Here is a 13995-nt window from a genome sequence, read left to right as displayed (position 1 = left end):
AAGAAACTAAGGCTCAGAGGTAAGTGACTCGCCTGAGTTCTCAGTTTTGGATCAGTGACAGAAGCCAATACTTTAGGGCACCAACTTCAGTGTTTTCACTGTATCAGGTTGCTAAATGGTCCTCATGGTTCAAATGAAACAATGTTCCTGCAATTTAGCATGCATGTTTAACTCCAGGAACAGGAGAGTTTTCAAATATAAATATAGAAAATGGAAATCTTTACTTCATTAGACCCAAAACTATGATTATGGGTGTTTAAATACATCTACCCAACCTGTGTGTAAGCTATGTGCAAGTGCCTGAGTAAAAGATAAAAAGATCCCTACCCTCAAGGAGCTTACACTCTATGTGAAAATATAAAAAAAATATATATATATGAGAGAAGTCTGGAGAGATAAAACTTGATTTCTTTTCAATTAGAAATAAAAATGAATATCCTAAAAGGTCAGGATGCCTGACCCAGCTTGTGATTTAAACATTTAAACTGGACAAAGTATCTTTTCTTTTTGTCCATTCACAAGAGTCAATTAAGGTCTGATATGTTTCAAGCAGGAAAATCATGGGATTGTTTCTGAAATAAGTCTTCTTCAAAGATATCAGTACCTCTCACTTTATACAGTCATTCTAATCTAGTATGTACCCAGTACTACACATTTTCAGATATATTTAAGGAAATGGGTTTTCTGGTTAGTCAAATATTTTAAATGAGTTAACAAACATTACAAAATTTTCAAAAAATAAAATGTAATTAAAAACCATAACCCTAGAAGTAAATGGTTCATTCATTTGATCTTTCCTGGATAATTTGAAAATGCAATGAATAGACTTCAGAGATGTAAAGGAATGGCAGTTTGGAGTAGGGAATAAAGAGAAGCTTCAAATGTGGGAAGACCCAGGTTCAAGCCTTGCCTTAGAATGAATTTAAGAAAATCACTTAAACTTCTATTAAACTTCTAATAAACAGAAATTTGTAAAAAAATCTGACAATCTCATGGAATACTATTATTCTGTAAGAAATCATTAGCAAACAAATGTCAGAAAATTTGGAAAGACTTACATGAACTGATGCTGAGAAGAACCAACTGAACATTGTACACAAAAACAGCAACATTTATGATAATAAACTATGTTAGACTTCTCAGCAATAGCAACCAAAGAAAATTCTAAGATTGGCGATGGAAAATGCCATCCACATTCAGAGAAAAAACTACAAAGTCTGAATGCAGACCAATGTATACTATTTTCACTTTTTTCAAATTTTGTTTTTTTCCCTCATTTGTTTTTCCCTTTTGTTCTGATTCTTTTTACACAACATGACTAATATGGAAATATGTATGACATAATCGTACATATATAACCTTTATCAGATTACAGGCTGTCTTGGGAAGAGAGAAGGAAAGGAGCAGAAAAAAAATTCAAACTCAGAACTATTAATGATGTTCTTGTCTATTTAATGCATTTGAACATTAAATAGATTAATACATTTTTAATTAAATAAGAAAAATAAAATTGTAAAAAGTTAACAATCTACATAGACTTGTCATTTTTCAGTTCTGCCCAACTCTTTGTGATTCCCAATTTATTTTTTTAGCAATAAAATACTGAAGTGATTTGCCATTTCCTTCTCCAGCTCATTTTACAGATGAGGAAACTGAGGCAAACAGGGGTAAGTAACCTGTCCAAGGTCAGACAACTAAGAAAGTATGAGGTTGGATCTGAACCCCTGAAAATGAATCTTCCTGATTCCAAGCCCAATGCTCTATCCATTGTGTCATGTAGCTGCCTAATCCACAGTGAATGAAAGAAAAAAACATTCAATTCTTACTAGATGCTAGGTCGGATATTATGTTCTAAGGATACAAACAGAAGCTAACAAGGCAGGCCCCTGCTTTCAAAAAGCTTACATTCTAATGAGGGAAGATAAAACATAAAAGAAGAAAAAGAGAATGGGCTACTGAATTACAGTTTGAAAATGTTTGGTGTGGGGGCCGCTAGGTGGCGCTGTGGATAGAGCACTGGCCCTGCAATCAGGAGGACCTGACTTCAAATTCGACCTCAGACACTCAATAATTACCTAGCTGTGTGGCCTTGGGCAAGTCACTTAACCCTACGGCCTTGCAAAAACCTAAGAAAAAGAAAAAGAAAATGTTTGGTGTGAGGACAGAGTTCAAATTCCAGAGGACAGGAGATGAAGAGGATGGCCAAAAGCAATTAACTGAATTTTGTTTTGTAAGGCAATGGGGCTAAGTGACTTGCCTAAGGGTCATACAGCTAAGTAATATTAAGTTTCTGAGGCCGGATTTGGACTCAGGATCTCCTGACTTCAAGGGCTAGTGCTCTATCCACTGGGCTATCTAGCTGCCCCTTTTCTAGGATGGGTTGTTTTGTTAAAAGCAATGACTTGAAATCATGAGGACCTGAGTATAAAGATCACCTCTGACCTTAGCTGTAAGCCCCGGAGAGGTTAGATATTAATATAGCCAGTATTAACTACAAAAAGTAGAAGCTCTCCTTATTGTCCCATTTTAGGGGAAAGGGAAAGCATCCTCTAAATAATAGGGCCACATACCATCAAAATGTTACAAAAAGCAATTTTAAAATTTTTTTTAGGGTTGCAAGTTCCAAACTTTAGATATGCTGTCTTCTCCTCTGAGGGATTTTGGGAAAGAGAAGGAAGAGCAGCCCAGAGAGGTAGGTTACTACACACACACACACCTGGGATCATCAATCTTTCTGAGTACTAGGAAAACTGATACTCAAGCTTATGAGAACTATGTTTAAAAAGAAGACTAAGGGGCGACTAGCTGGCACAGTGGATAGAGCACTGGCCCTGGAGTCAGGAGTACTTGGGTTCAAATCCAGTCTCAGACACTTAAAAATTACCTAGCTGTGTGGCCTTGGGCAAGCCACTTAACCCCATTTGCCTTGCAAAAACCAAATATATAATTTCAAAAGTATGTATACTTAGTATGTGTACTTAGTAACTTGTTTCAAATAGTATTTTTGTTTTTACTGTAGCATGAATTTTGCTCGACTAATTCTTGAATCAGATTTTCACATTGGTAAAGCAGAAGTCTAACCAAAGCACACCTGATCTGGTCCTAAGCTCAGGAACTCAGCCATCTGAAACTCATGAAAACTTTTCTAGGACATAAAAGAATTTACAATCTGTCAGTAAAAAGAAATTCTGATGAAATAAATCATAAAGGCTTGAAGTACTGAATTTCTGAAATTTGGTCATAAGTACATTGGGGATCAACAATTTTTCTGTGGGAACCACATTTCTAACCTGTAAACAGACATCAATGGAAAATATGGTTTGACCACATAAATTCACTTTATAGTCAAATTCCCTAGTACACAGCAGGTATTAATAAATGTTTGTAGGGGTGGCTAGGTGGCGCAGTGCATAAAGCACTGGCCCTGAAGACAGGAGTACCTGGGTTCAAATCTGGTCTCAGACACTTAATAATTAGCTAGCTGTGTGGCCTTGGGCAAGCCACTTAACCCCGCTTGCCTTACAAAAACTATCAATAAATGTTTGTAGATTGGCTGATAGAAAATCTTTTCTGTAAAATAAAGCATGTTTGTGACTTGAAAAAAATTTCCTAAAAACCCAGATTTCAACAAAGCAAATTTTCTCCTTCATACAAGTCAGAGGAATATGTATTTGGGGTCTAATTAAAAGAAAAGAGAATTTTTTAAAATAACTTCTATAAACTTAAAAATGGCTCCAGGGCAGCTAGGTGGCACTGTGAAATCAGGAGGACCTGAGTTCAAAGTTTCAAATGCTTGACACAAAGTAGCTGTGTAACTCTGGGCAAGTCACTTTATTTCCTCACAAAAAAAAAAAAAAAATTGGCTCCATTTTTAATACATAATTATTGTTGTTGATATTCAGTCATGCCTGATGTTTTGTTTCCACCTTTGGGGCTCCCTTGACAAAGACACTTGAGTGATTTGCAATTTCCTTCTGCAGCTCATTTTACAGATAAGGAAACTGAAACAAACAGGGTTAAGTGATTTATTCAGGGTCTCACAGTTAATCCGTGTCTAAGGTGGAATTTGAATTCAGGTCTTCCTGACTCCAAAGTCCAACATCTAGCTACCCCAATAAATAATCCTTACAATATAGCTGTATCTGGTGAAATATTTGGTCAGGAGAAAAGGGCAAATCTTTACAAGGAAGATGATTTCTGAATGAAATATCGAAGAATTGGTGGGGATGCAAATAAAAAAGGCAACATAGAAGAAGATTCTATGGTTAAGTTTAATTATGTTAAATCATTCATACACAGACCATATGCAAAACCATGAGGTGTCTCCTAAATGTCAATGAATAATAAGAAACAAATATAACTGGTATCAAACTATAGACATGGTTATACTATTCTGGTTAAAATGAAAATAGTGATGAAGAAAACAAGATTTTCATTACTTATTAGAGAAATGCACACCTCTCAGATTGGCCAATATGACCAGAAAGGACAATGATCAATGTTGGAAGGGATGTGGGAAATCTGGGACACTAATGCATTGTTGGTGGAGCTGTGAACTCACCCAACCTTTCTGGAGAGAAATTTGGAATTACATCCAAAAAGGCAATAAAAATGTGCATACCCTTTGATCCTGAAATACCACTACTGGGTCTACATCCTGAAGAGATGATGAAAAAGGATAAAACATCATTTCTACAAAAATATTCCTATCAGCCCTGTTTGTGGTGGCAAAGAAGTGGAAATCAAGTAAATGTCCTTCAAATGGGGAATGGCTTAGCAAACTGGTATATGTATGTCATGGAACACTATTGTTCTATTAGAAACCAGGAGGGATGGGAATTCAGGGAAGCCTGGAGGGATTTGCACGGACTGATGCTGAGTGAGATGCACAAAACCAGAACATTGTACACCCTAACAGCAACATGGGGGTGATGAGCAACCCTGATGGAGTCGCTCATCCCATCAGTCCCCAGGGCACAAAAGGAGCCTCTAGCAACTAAGCAATGGATGGAGCCTTACTTAGCCTGAAAGGATTAAGTCTCTGCACAAATAACCTAATTACCTCCTCTCTGCTTTCTGGGTTACAGGCCTCCAAGTCCTCCTTAAAAGCTTGCTCACTCTGTTGAGTTTCTTGATTTCCTTAGGAAGATCAGCCTGCTCTAAGGGAACATTCATTCCCCAAATAACCCCTCACTCCCCTATGCACTTCTCAACTATGTATTCCAGCTTGCTCCTCTCCTCGGGAGGTCAACCTGCTCTTGGGAAGCATCATCGCCAAACTGAACCACCACCTTCATCATGCAGCTGGATCCATGTTAATCTAAGCCCAATCACCATCTCATGGCTGGTCCCTTTCTCTTCCCCCCCCCCTTTTTTTTAGGTTTTTGCAAGGCAATGAGCCTAAGTGGCTTGCCCAAAGCCACACAGCTAGGTCATTATTAAGTGTCTGAGTCCAGATTTGAACCCAGGTACTCCTGACTCCAGGGGCAGTGCTTTATCCACTGCGCCACCTAGCTGCCCTTTTCCCCCTTTCTTAATGGTGCTGTTCTCCCCAGACCAAAGTTTTTCTGTGCTTAAATTTATTGTCTTAAGAAGTCTTTATCTTGCTTAGAGAACTTAACCAGTGAACTTTTGGAAACAACCTGTGAATTAAAATCTATGCCTTTTTCTTAAAAAAAAAAAAATAAAAGGAATGAAATTATCTTTGGCTGCCTTCCACCATCTCTCTTCTGCCATCTTTAAAACACTTCTCTCAATATTGAAACCATAATTATGATGAACTGAGCTCATAAAACTCACAAATTCATAGCTGAATTAAGGTAATGCCACTGACCCCTCTTTTGGATAGCATGCAAATGCTCCAGAAATATCAAGAAGTACTTCAGATTGTATTTGCTCATCCAAAAGGTAGTTCCTTACTCTCAATATTTCTGAACTCACTGAATTCAGCTAGGCTAAATGGAAATGCCCCTAAATACCCTGCCAACTCAAAGAAAGGGAAAGAAGCGGTACCTCTTCCTTTCAAAAACATAATTCAGTATTGAATATACCCACTTCTATTTTGACATGATCTCATGGGACCCTCTACAAATAATGAACCACACTGGGTCAGTTAAAAGATTAGTTTAGAAAACTTAAGCTGGAAGATATTGGCAAATCCATCTCACACTGTCTAGACAGCAGATTTATGAATTCTTCATTTTAATGAACATTGATCTATGCTTATTTTTCATTATATGGACTTATTTTCATCATAATAGATAAATTCCTCCATATAACAGACATAGGCATACATAAAGGAATAGATAAAATGCATAATTGTAAGTAGAAAATAACACTATTTCCAATATTTAGTCTGCTGCTACTAAGTCTGCTTGATACCCCATGAAATGACAAAACCTTCTGCTGTGTCTTGATACTCATTTTGTTTTTAACCTTACTCCTTTTATGACATGTATGTTCTCCTTCACCTTTCCCATCACACTGACTTAACATTCATTTATTTTGAGGAATGTGTAATTTTAGCAGATCTAGATGACAAAAGAAAGTCTTTATAATAAAAGCACATAGAAAGCCTTTAAGGCTCACAAAGCACTTCAGAATTATGCCCATTTTTATAGAGAAAAATTAGATTGAGAGAGATCTAGTGACTTGCTCAGGGTCACGTAGCTGATAAGCAAAGGAGGCAGGATTCTTCCAGGTCTTCTAGATTCCAAATTCAATCCTAACCCCACCATGCCCCCCAGGCTACCTCTTTGTGCTTTATAAAAGGAGGTAGAAAGAGTCCTCCCAATACCATTAAGACCTGTACAATAATGCTGTTAGGTTTTCAGAGAAAAATTTCAAATAAATTTTGGTACTACAGCAATAAAACCAATTAGCATCAAAACTCTGTTCAAGTGAGCTCTATTCACTGCAAAACCCAGCTGAAATTATCCCACCATTTTCCCCATAGAAGTTAATGGAGATAAGATTTTCATTATAGGCTTTGGCCTTATGGAGTTTTTGCAGAATGGGTTTTGGATATAGAGGAAGGAATGGACATACTTCCAAAGAAGGATGACCAGTACTACAAAGGGATGAGGCGTTCTAGAAAAATCTGGTACAGAAATCACAAGTAGATAGAGTAGACAGAAATCACTGTCTTCAAAGTATTTAAAAAACTGTAGAAAGAGACATTAGTTTTTCTATTAGGCTGAAGAGAACACATAAATCTGGGCAGATCAGGTTGAATCCTTGCTATCTGTGTGATCCAAGTGACCTTGGATCACTTCACCTCCCTGGGCTTGTCTGCAAAATGATCCCTCAGTTGGATTAGATCAAAGGTTGTCAACATCATGGCCCCCCCAGTCATAATTAATGTAATGAAAATGTTCAATAAACATAATATGGCATGGATAGTGTCCATTTGGAATGTTCTAGACAATATGCTGCTAGAAGGAATCATTTCTACTTGAGTTTGACACCACTGTGGATGACCCTCCAGCTTAACTAACTATAATCCTATATAATTACAAAGAGGTTTTAGACTTTGAGGTAAGGAAAAAAACTTCCCTAAAAATGAGAACTAATCCAAGATGAAAGAGGTTGCCTCTCCAGGTACCTTCCACTTAAAAGTCTCCCATGGTGAGGATTTCTTCTCAGAGGCAGATTGAATGATTATGTCTTCTAACATCTCTTCTCACACTGAGTTTCTGAGAAGAACATCAAGTTTTATCTGCCAGCTCCACTGCTATTCTTCTGGGCTTCCATATTTGAAACCAACTCTTTACTCCTCCCCCTCCTTCTCTTTCTTCCCTAAATAGGCTAAATCTTCCTAGGAACTGACTTCTCAAAGCCTCTGCCTGATTTCAGGATCTTACCATCCTTGTCTCTGACTGGTTTCATCCTGCTCCAGGTTACACTGTCATCTTATCTGACTAACATTTTCCCTATCATATCATTTCCTTGTCTATGGGAGTCACAGAAGCTCACTACTACTGTTTATCACATCAATTCCAAACATGTCGACTTACAAGAAAAGTTATATATTTCCACTAACAGGTACCAAGTTCTTCACTGATCCTTGCCTCCTTGAATCAAGTTCGGCTGTTTATTTTATTAGTCACATGAACAACTATTCTATCAAACAGTTTGCTGCCCTGTGGGGAATTTCCTCCACCAGTAAAACATTACATATATATATATATATATATATATGCGCTGCTTCCGACTCCATGTCTTGGTAGATACCATTCCTTCCCAGGGAAATATCTTCTTTCCTTCTCTCTATTAATACATATATATATATACACCTCCTCTTCAAAATCTTGAACAAGTAGGTGGTAGAGTGAATAGAACACCAGGCCAGGAGTCAGGAGACCTGAGTTCAAATACAACCTCAGACTCTGACCCTGAGCAAGTCATTTACCCGTTTGCCTCAGTTTCAACTGTAAAATGAGCTGGAGAAAGCATTGGTAAACCACTCTGATATCTTTGCCAAGAAACCCCAAATGGAGTCACAAAGAGTTGGACACAACTGAAAATAATGGAACAACAACGTTAAAAATCTTGTGTATAATCAATCACCATCTAAAAAAAGGAAAACTCAACTCTGCTCACCTGACTTTGGCAAGCCACTTAACTGCTCTGGGCCTCAGTTTCCCATCTATAAAATGGAAATAATAACAACAACAATAATGATGGCATTTTGTACACCAGGGGTCAGAGAGAAATACTTTGTAAACCATAAATATACAAATGGAAACTATTACTATTACATACTAACCTAACTTTAACTTATGAATACATTCTATTAAACTTTATAAAAATCCCTCTCTTCATGCCTTTGTATATATCACTAGCACCTGTATTCCTGTTGTGCTAGGTGCTTATTAAATGTTGTCAACCTCCTCCTGCCCCCATCTAAGAATGGGGTATCTATTTGAATATGTTTTATTACTTATAACAAGGAAACAGACGTTTTCAATAAAAGTTGTTCCAAGGAAGGTCTAGCTGACACTGCCAAATTAATACCTTAGAGAGAAATGCCTAGCTTAGGTATTTTACAGAAAACAAAGCAAGAATAAAAAGATTAGTAATTATAGACCCTGGGACCCTAATCTACTAATTGTGTACAAGGAGAACCAGAAAGAGGGAAGAAAGCAATAGGGTCCAACAGAAAGGAGTGAGGGTTTTTGTTGTTTTAACAATCCGTTCTAAAGTAAAACTTTCCAATAATGAATGATATTCATGTGTATGCATATGGGGTCAAAAAAGGACTGATTCTCAATAAAGCATTCCCATCAGTACTGAAATGAATCATAAATGGGTATGCTATTTGTTATCGGGAATTGCTCACTGAGAAGCAGTATGGATAAGAGCTGGTCTGAGTGAGGAAGACCTGGGTTAAGAGTCTTATTATCAGTTTTATGCTACTAGGTGAGGTACCATCAAACTCCCTTATTCCTCAGATATCATCCTCAACTGCTCTCTTCATCTGCAGGCTCCACTTACATGAGGCCTGTAGTTTCCACCTTCCTAATATAACACCCTCCTTTCTCTTCTCTGCCACAGATGACATTCTGGTGCAGGCCTTCTTCACCTCATGGCTGGATCATTGCAATAGGTTGCTGGGTGATCTTACTTTACTCTTTCCAGTATATCCTTCTTTACTCAACTATCAAATGGACCTTCTTAAATGCAGGTCAGACTACCCCACCCCCAATGCCTTGACACACACTCAATAAACTCTAGTCTAATGGGTTCCTATTACTTTCAGGATCAAATATAAAAATCCTGTTCAGATTATCACTGTCCTTTCTTGCACTTCTACTATGTTATAGTATTACAAACCTCACAGGCCGCCCTTCCTCTACGCCCCAGTGCCAACTGCCTTGCTCCATGTCCTGACTGGTTTTTTAATGGCTGTACTCCCTCATCTCTTCCTCTTTGCTTCCTTCATGTCTCAACTCAATCCCCACTTTCTCAAGAATCTGTTCCTGACCCCCCCCCATGCTGCTACTGTGCTGTTGGCTGTCTCCACTTCATCCCAGATATTAGTTAGCTCTTCCAGACCAAGGACAGTGTTTTGCTTTTCCCTGAATCTTCCTTCAGTCCTTGGTCTGGCACCTCTTAGTTGATCAATTAATGTTTGCTGACTGGTTCGCCGGGCAACTTGGGACAATAAACTGCAAGGAGGGTGATGACCTTCACTGGTAGAGGAAGTTCCTGGCACTGATATCCTAGGTCCATTTTTTTTTTAAAGTCTCATTAATAAATAAAAATCCAGAACCGTCAGGATGATCCCATCATCCTTCCCTTGGTAGCTGGAGCTTGAGTGTTTCAGCTGGGTAGATCTTACTTTGTCCCAATGAAAACATGTGCCACAGAATGAAATCTTTTTTTTAACTGGTCTAGATCTGAGGGTGTTAAAACTTTTTCGGAGTAATTTCAGGAGCATGAACTACTTCCACGAGCTACAAGTATCCCGATCGGCTCACAGCCAAAATGTAGCTCACCGGGATCACGGACCTGGCTTTGGGCGACATTCTAAGGCCATGCTAAAGACGCCCTACTCTCCACTCAATTTGCCTCTCTTCTCCCGCCTCTGGATTCTTTCCCCGGTGACAGTAGGAGAGCGGCGCAACATCTATTCTACTACCCAAAGAGACTTTTCACTTAGTTCCAGACTCTTACTTATACTCAAGATAAAGCAGGTGCCCCCCGGTTGGACACGGGGTGAACGAAGGGCTATTATGCTCTATCACTGGGAGGACAGGAGGGAGGCCAGCCACTGGGATGCTCTAGTTGGTCCAGTTGTGTGTGCGGGACCTGGATTTGCAACTCTACTAGTATGACGTCAGACAGGCTCCCATACACAGGCACGGACTCCTCTAAGGCCTGCAAGCGCCCTCTGCTATTCTGCAAAGTTCCGACTTCTAGGGGGCCCAGAAAGGGGCCTTCGAAATCAGCGGGGCGCACCGGGAGGCGCCGGGAGGGCACCGGGAGGCGCCGAGCCAAGCGAGCTGTGAAGCGGCCCTGGGTGAAGGGAGCGAGGCAGGGGCACGAGGAGCGGTGCCCGCCCTCCGTCCCGCGGGCCGTGCCCGGGGGTGCCAAGGCCCGCCCAGCGCAAAGCGCCGGGGCCCCGGGGCAGAGGCGGCCACGTCCGAGGCGGGACCTCCGAGCCGGGCCCGTCCGAGCCGGGCACCTCCGAGCCGGGCCCGTCCGAGGCGGGCACCTCCGAGCCGGGCCCGTCCGAGGCGGGCACCTCCGAGCCGGGCACCTCCGAGCCGGGCCCGTCCGAGGCGGGCACCTCCGAGCCGGGCCCGTCCGAGGCGGGCACCTCCGAGCCGGGCCCGTCCGAGGCGGGCACCTCCGAGCCGGGCATTTCCGAGCCGGGCCCGTCCGAGGCGGGCACCTCCGAGCCGGGCACCTCCGAGCCGGGCACCTCCGAGCCGGGCACCTCCGAGGCGGGCACCTCCGAGCCGGGCCCGTCCGAGGCGGGCACCTCCGAGCCGGGCACCTCCGAGGCGGGCACCTCCGAGCCGGGCACCTCCGAGGCGGGCACCTCCGAGCCGAGGCAGTTTTCATTTCATTCAACAAACCGGGTTTTAAAATGGACTCCAGGGGCAGCTGGATGGGGCCCGGCCTGGAGTCGGGAGGGCCCGGGTTCCAGCCCGGCCTCGGGCCCGGCAGCGCCACCCAGCCGGGGGGCCCGGCAGCCCGGGGGCCCGCTCCTCGGGGGCCCGGCAGCCCAGGGGCCCGCTCCCGGGGCCCGGCTCCCACGCCGGGGGCCCGGCCCACGTCCCCGCGCCCCGCTCGGGCCTCCGGAGCCCGGGGCGCGCGGCGGGCCGGCCGGGGCGGGGGCCGGGGCGGGCCGGGTGGTTTTACAAAGTTGTCCCGGGAGGGGGCGGGGGGCGGGGGCCGGGCCGGGGACCCCCGCCCGGGCCGGGCCACGTGAGCCGGGGGTCGGGCGGCGGGGGCAGGGCGGGGGTCGGGCGGCGGGGGCAGGGCGGGGGCCGCTCCACGCGGGCGGCGGCGGCTGCGCGCGCACACCCCTCGGCCGGCCCCGCGCGGGGCCGGACCCGCCGGGGCCGGGCCGGGGCTGACCTGAGAGCAGAAGTAGGAGCCGTGGATGCCCAGCTTGATGCAGGTGGGGCACTGCAGCTTGGCCTCGCTGCTGCAGCCCGCCGTCTCGCACACGCGGCTCTCCACGGCCGCCATGCTGCCGCCGCCGGGGCCACCCGAGCTCCGCGGCCGCCGCCGCCGCCGCCGCCGCCGCCGCCGCCGCCGCCGCCGCCGCGCCGAGGGGGAGGGGCCGGGGGCGGGGCCTGCGCGGGGCAGAGAGGAAGGGGCGGGCCCGCGAGGGGGCCCCGCCCCGGAAGCGCCCGCCCCGCCGCCGGCGCTGGCGCACGTGTTCCTCGGCCTCCGGGCCGGAGCCGCGGGGGGAGGGGCGCCAGGCCGCGCCGCGCTCGCGCTTCGGGCCCGGCGGAGGACAAAGGGCCGCGGCGGCGGGAGGGCGCGGCCCGGCGGGGCCCTCGCGGGCGTCCGCGCCTCCGCGGCCCTGTCCCGTCGGGGCTGCCGCGGCGCCGGCGCGGCGTCCGCACCCCACGGCAGGGAGGCGCGTGCGTGTTGCCAAGAAAATCACATTTTTCAATAAAAAAGTGCTAAAAGGTGAGACTTGAGGCGAGACTAAAGCCACAAGGCCAGACATGGAGCCGGGGGCGCAAGGGCGGCAAAGACCAAGGACCCCGCTGCCCGCGCCGGCCCAGCGTGGCCCAGCCCCGAGAGGGGCCGCCGTCGTGCCGGCCCGCGGCCGGACAAGCGCCCTGGGCGCACCCGGGCCTGGCGCCAAGGCCCCGTGCCAGGCCGGCGGGCACGAGCCGGGCACCCGCCCCCGCGCCACCCTGTGCCCGCCACACAAACCCGCTGCTCCGGATCCGGCCCAGCGCACTGAAGCGGCGGGAAAGGGGCAGAAGGCCTTGGAAGCGCTGCTAACCCTCTGAGCGCCCTAGTGCCACCCTAACCCTCTGAGCGCCCTAGTGCCACCCTAACCCTCTGAGCGCCCTAGTGCCACCCTAACCCTCTGAGCGCCCTAGTGCCACCCTAACCCTCTGAGCGCCCTAGTGCCACCCTAACCCTCTGAGCGCCCTAGTGCCACCCTAACCCTCTGAGCGCCCTAGTGCCACCCTAACCCTCTGAGCGCCCTAGTGCCACCCTAACCCTCTGAGCGCCCTAGTGCCACCCTAACCCTCTGAGCGCCCTAGTGCCACCCTAACCCTCTGAGCGCCCTAGTGCCACCCTAACCCTCTGAGCGCCCTAGTGCCACCCTAACCCTCTGAGCGCCCTAGTGCCACCCTAACCCTCTGAGCGCCCTAGTGCCACCCCGCGATCTCTAAGCGCTTGGGGACTCCACATATTTAGCATTCGCACGGCGCCTCGCAAACATCTGCTTTTATCCTCCAATCTTCCTTTCACCCCACATACCACGCCAGACCAGTCTGCCTTCAGCACGGCTCTGCTCGCGGTCCCCCTTCTCCTCTGATGTCTCTAAATTTTAAAAATACACTCTAGCAATGAATAAAGCACCGGCCCTGGAGTCAGGAGGACCTGGGTTCAAATCCGGTCTCAGACACTTAATAATGACCTAGCCGTGTGGCCTCGGGCAAGCCGCTTAACTCCGTTTGCCTTGCCAAAAAACCTAAATAAAAAAAATACATTTTAGTGTAAATCTATAATTTCATCAAGGAGAAACAAAGTATGATAGGAACAAAACAGATTCACAATACTTCTGTAACTTATAAAGAATGGCCTACACACTGGGTCAGGATCATGCAGCCAGAATACGTCAAAATTTGACTGTCTTCCTGATTCCACCTAGCCCCCCTATTCCCCAATGCTTCTCTAGCTATACATTTACTATCAAATTAAATCAAAAGCTAGCTCCTTCACAATCTAATCTCAAACTTCTTTTGTAGCCAGTGCCTCCTCTCTTCTCCCCTATATTTCAGCCAA

The 13995-nt window shown here is 45.7% G+C and overlaps 1 protein-coding gene across 2 annotated transcripts in view; it reads right to left on the bottom strand.

The window, feature by feature from the left end:
- METAP1 (methionyl aminopeptidase 1) overlaps positions 1-12262 on the bottom strand; it is a 57049-nt gene extending 44787 nt beyond the window's left edge. Inside the window, exon 1 of one of the 2 annotated variants that reach the window (XM_074228083.1) lies at positions 12091-12262. In XM_074228083.1, coding sequence (XP_074084184.1) covers positions 12091-12204 — 114 coding nt within the window. In that variant the 5' untranslated portion in view covers positions 12205-12262. Of the gene's footprint in view, positions 1-8601; positions 8648-12090 lie in introns of those variants that run through there. The other variant, XM_074228084.1, reaches the window with a different exon arrangement.
- Between the last annotated feature and the right edge of the window lie 1733 nt (positions 12263-13995).

Source organism: Macrotis lagotis, chromosome 3 (assembly GCF_037893015.1).
Source record: "Macrotis lagotis isolate mMagLag1 chromosome 3, bilby.v1.9.chrom.fasta, whole genome shotgun sequence".
Taxonomy (NCBI): Eukaryota; Metazoa; Chordata; class Mammalia; order Peramelemorphia; family Peramelidae; genus Macrotis; species Macrotis lagotis.
Note: the sequence above shows the minus strand (reverse complement) of the source record. Positions and strands in the feature narration are given on the sequence as shown.